Below are 3,449 nucleotides of genomic sequence, written 5' to 3'. Positions count from 1 at the left end.
TATATGCCTATATAAATATATATATAATAAATGCTTATAATATTCATCAATGATCATCCTAAATATAAGAATACAATGATGAAGACGACGTTAATGATCATGATCGAATGGGAATGAATGAACAAACAATGAATGAATTGAAGGAATGAATTGAAGGAATGAATTGAAGGAATGAATTGAAGGAATGAATTGAAGGAATGAATTGAAAGAATGAATTGAAGGAATGAATTGAAAGAATGAATTGAAAGAATGAATTGAAAGAATGAATTGAAGTAATGAATTGAAGGAATGAACAAACAATGGATGAATTGAAGGAATGAACAAACGAACAACAAATGAATGAATGAATATAAATAAAATGAATAATCAATAAGAAATAGTTAATCAACATATATATAGGCGCTATTAACTCGTTACCTATGTATTGTATGGAGGTGAATGTAAGCTGTCCATTGTCCAAAATAATTTGTCATACACACACACACACACACAACACACACACACATACACACACAACACACACACACACACATGCATACACACACACAAACATACATACATATATCGAAAAAAGAATTAAATAAAAAAAAGAGACAGTTGGAGAGAATGAAAGAGAGAGAGAGAGAGAGAGAGAGAGAGAGAGAGAGAGAGAGAGAGAGAGAGAATGAGAAAGAGAAAACTCGTGACAAACCTGACTTTAAAAACATAAAGGCGTTTTTGTAATAGACCGAAGAGTTTTGATATTTATTATCCATAATGTAATAACTAATATTATTATATCGTAATAATAAATAATATTTAGACTATAATAATTATTAACAATAATATAAATAGGACTTTTACGTAAATAGTAATTGTAGGGTGATATAATTACTACTACTACTACTACCACTACTACCACTACTACTACCACTACTACCACTACTACTACTACTACTACTACTACTACTACTACTACCACTACTACTACTACTACTACTACTACTACCACTACTACTACCACTACTACCACTACTACTACTACTACTACTACTACTACAACTACTACTACCACTACTACCACTACTACTACTACTACTACTACTACTACAACTACTACTACCACTACTACCACTACTACTACTACTACTACTACTACTACAACTACTACTACCACTACTACCACTACTACCACTACTACCACTACTACTACTACTACTACAACTACTACTACCACTACTACCACTACTACTACTACTACTACTACTACTACTACTACTACTACTACTACTACTACTACTACTACTACTACTACTACTACTACTACTACTACTACTACTACTACTACTACTACTTCTACTACTACTACTACTACTACTACCACTATATATTGATAGTACATACACATGTTGGTATTTTTAATTTACCAATAATTTTAGGAGTGTAACATTGTTACTAAATATTTCATCTTGTAAATATGCCTTTTTTCAAAATTAAAACTGATAAAAAGTCATCAACAACAAAAAAAACTACTGCTACTACTACTGCAGCTACTCCCGTTGCTGCTACTGCAGCTGCTGCAGTGGCTGCAGCTGCTTCTAATAGTAATTCGACAAGAGAAGCAAGAATTGCTGAATTTTATGCCCGAAAGTCTGTTGCTAGCCGGGGTTCGTTATCGCATCTACAACAGCTACAACAACAGCCACAACAGTTACTACAACAACCACAACAACTACAACTGCTACTACAACAGCCACAACAGTCACAACAACAACCGCAACATCGGCAGCTTCAAAATTTATTTATATCTCCATTATTAGAACTGGAATCTAATTCAGCAGCAGCTGCAGCAGCTGCAGCTGCAACCACCACAGCCACAGCAGCAGCAACGCCAACAGTAACCTATTTCGTTGATTTAAATGGCAATTATTTAGCAACTGACTCTGGGCAACAACAACTACTACATCATCAGCAACATCTACAACAACATCTACAACAACATCAACAACAACATCAACAGCAACATCTACAACAAAATCATCAACAACAAATTTCTTCAAGTCTTCGAGGTCCGCCTCATCCTAATTCCTCCAATAACTCTTTGAGGATCTCCACAATGACCTACAGGCAGTTTCAAGAACAGCAGCGACAACAACAACTACAACAGCAGCCACAACAGCAGCCACAACAGCATCAGCCACAACAGCATCTAATACTGCAACAACAACAACAACATATAGACCAGCAACAACAACAATCGCCGAGTTTCGTCATCTTACAGCCGGTTGATGGAGACGACCCAATCCCACTCAATCATCATCACCACTACCATGATTACGACTACCTACAACAACAGCAACTATTGGACTATTATCATAACTTGGCTCAACAACGACAGCATCATCATCAACAACAACAACAACAGCAACAACGTCAACGTCATCATCGTCGTCATCACCAACAACAATCAGACAACACTCTGCTGCGTACCTTCATAATACCAGCCGAACAACAACATCAACAGCACCAATTTATTCTAACCCAACCGCAACAACAACAACAACAACAACAACATGACGTCACAAATGTTGAATTAGTTCCGCAGCAGATGTTGTTGTACATGGAATCTCCACTGCCAACATCAGCAACAACGCCAACAACAATATCACAACAAGCTGAGGTTGGATATGTTGGAATTATATTAACATCAAAGCTAGCACACACACACACACACAACATACACACACATAACGGGCAACATACAAACTACATACACGCCACACACACACACACACCCACACAACATACACACACATAACGAGCAACATGCAAACTACATACACGCCACACACACACACACACACACACACACGCCCCACATACACACCACATACACACCACACAGACACACACACATCACCCATCCAATTCACACCACAAGCCACACATACACCACACCACACACACAACACACACACACACACATATATATATATATATATATAATAATTAATTTATATTTTTGTGATAATATTTAATACATAATTAAATTAATGAATAATTCATAATTTTGTGGTAATACTAAACAGGCAAGCGTCTATGATGACGATGATGGCGACAACGACGATGATGATGATGATGACGTCATAGTTGACGCTGACGCAACCAATAATGTTGGAGGTGACTAGTTTTAATTTTAATAATTTAATAATTAAAATAATAATTAAAGTAAAAATTTTAACTGTTCAAACAGTTCGTGACCACAATAACAATTTCTACCCCTTGATTTTTAAAGAATTATAAAAAAAATTATAAAAAATAATAATAAAAATAAAAAAAATTAACCACTTGGCTACGACAAAGTGGCTTAATGGTTAAAAGCGTCTGGTTCGGCTGTTGCTGTGTGTGTTACCGTGTTCGAATGCTAGGATACCCTCTCTTTCTTCTCACGTGCAATGTGTGTGCGTGTG

General features: G+C 36.1%; 1 protein-coding gene across 1 annotated transcript; it reads left to right on the top strand.

The window, feature by feature from the left end:
• Positions 1-1,456: 1,456 nt before the first annotated feature.
• Positions 1,457-3,167, top strand: HELRODRAFT_178570 (hypothetical protein; the record flags this gene model as incomplete). The annotated part of the gene is made up of 3 exons (XM_009026652.1): positions 1,457-2,411; positions 2,577-2,659; positions 3,069-3,167. 3 exons carry the CDS (start codon positions 1,457-1,459, stop codon positions 3,165-3,167), a joined length of 1,137 nt encoding a protein of 378 aa, XP_009024900.1.
• Between the last annotated feature and the right edge of the window lie 282 nt (positions 3,168-3,449).

This window comes from Helobdella robusta, assembly GCF_000326865.2.
Source record: "Helobdella robusta unplaced genomic scaffold HELROscaffold_48, whole genome shotgun sequence".
NCBI lineage: Eukaryota > Metazoa > Annelida > Clitellata > Rhynchobdellida > Glossiphoniidae > Helobdella > Helobdella robusta.
This window is presented reverse-complemented; position numbering and strand designations above follow the sequence as displayed.